The sequence below is a fragment of the Myotis davidii genome, unplaced genomic scaffold (assembly GCF_000327345.1).
Source record: "Myotis davidii unplaced genomic scaffold, ASM32734v1 scaffold329, whole genome shotgun sequence".
NCBI lineage: Eukaryota > Metazoa > Chordata > Mammalia > Chiroptera > Vespertilionidae > Myotis > Myotis davidii.
Window position 1 is genome coordinate 17,003 of NW_006300374.1, and position 1,657 is coordinate 18,659.

The following is a 1,657-nucleotide window of genomic DNA, read 5'->3' on the forward strand; positions in this document are numbered from 1 at the left end:
ATGAGGGATTCTCGAAAAGAGGAGGTGACAAGTGAGGGCAGGGAGAGAGGTTGGAGGTCACAAAGAGAGGAGGGGCCAACAGAGAAGGGCTATGTCATAGAGAGGGGTGGGGAAATGTCAGTAGACACCTCAGGACTCCTGAGAATTTTAGGGTCAGAGAAGAGGCACCAGGGTCTTGACTGGGTCTGCTCCTTCCTCTCTGTCACCCTCAGCAGAGACAGTTCTCAGCTTTGATAAAGACTAGTTTGAAGACTACTCTAAGATCCTTGCTTCTCCCCCCTAACCCCAAATTAATGTCCATCCCTCCCCCAGTTGTTCTTGACAGGGACACTTAGACTAACGGTTGGGATCATTTCCAATTTGATCCAACTTGTCTGCTCCTGGTGAGATCGTGGCCCACCATGAAGTGCTGTCTCATCTTCACTCTCCTGAGTGTAGCTGGTGAGAGTCTGGACCCTTGTTATAACCTTGAGGGGGATGGGGCGGTGGAGGGAAGTGTCAGAAAGGGAAGTAGCTAACCACACTGAAGAGATAGGAAGCTGAGGGCATTTCTTTCAATGAACTGTTGACGAAACAAAAGGAACCAACTCTCGTGCACAGCTTATCCCATCAATGCTCTCCCCAAGCCCTCTGAGGCCTGGAAGCATGTTAGGACATGTCACTAATAAGTGCTCTAGTCTTGAGTGTGTAATTTCCTAGATTGCCACGTTTCCTGGACAACCACAGGAAAAGCATGTCTTCCCTTTATGTGGGCAGATGGACTTGAGAAGAGTGAGCACTGGAAATCAAGGTGAACTGGTCAGGGGCTCTGGAAGCCTCATGGCCCTACCCCAAGCTTTTCCATTCCTTTCACCTGCAAAGTCAGGGAATATTTCATTTTTTACTTCTATGCTTGGCAAAGACATGTGTCAGTTTCTTTAATAAACATAACTTAAGTGACATGGTTGATTCTCCCTGATTTAAGACATATATATTTAATATAATTTGAAGACCTTGATTTTATCTTTGAAAAATCTTAGGCTGGGAAACATTACCCTAGCCCAGTGGTCGACAAACTGTGACTCACGAGCCACATGCGGCTCTTTGGCCCCTTGAGTGTGGCTCTTCCACAAAATACCAACTTCTGCACATGGGCCATGAAGTTTCAATTGCACTGTATGTGTGTGCCCACATGTGGTATTTTGTGGAAGAGCCACTCTCAAGGGGCCAAAGAGCCACATCTGGCTCGCGAGCTGCAGTTTGCCGACCACTGCCCTAGCCAATCCTCACTTCTCAACCTCTTTGTCTCTCTTTCTCCATCAATTACTTAGGAATTATTCTGGCCAAATATTCTGAAACTGAAAAGTCAAACTTATCAGAAGATTTTACTATTCCCTACATGGTCTATCTGAAGTCCAGTCCAGAGCCCTGTGTGGGGTCTCTCATTCACCCGGAGTGGGTCCTGACCGCTGCTCACTGCCCCTTACCGTAAGTAACCTTTTGCTCTTGGAAACCAGGAGAGAGATATTTAAACAAAAGTAGGTCTGATGAGGCATTCCAGCCAGTTTTAATGACATCCTGGGGAATTTAGAGGAACCCAGAAAGAGGAAAGATCTTCTTCCCAATGGGGAAAATCATACACAATTATCAGTTTAAGAGGAGGTCAATAGGAAGCTGA

The 1,657-nt window shown here is 46.5% G+C and overlaps 1 protein-coding gene across 1 annotated transcript in view; it reads left to right on the top strand.

Annotated features, from left to right (window-relative positions):
• Window positions 1–1,657, top strand: part of LOC102758161 (probable inactive serine protease 58) — a 3,601-nt gene continuing 1,944 nt past the window's right edge. The window contains exons 1-2 of the mRNA XM_006777125.1: window positions 1–31; window positions 1,311–1,467. Of these exons, the coding sequence (XP_006777188.1) occupies window positions 1–31; window positions 1,311–1,467 (188 nt within the window). The remainder of the gene's footprint in view (window positions 32–1,310; window positions 1,468–1,657) is intronic.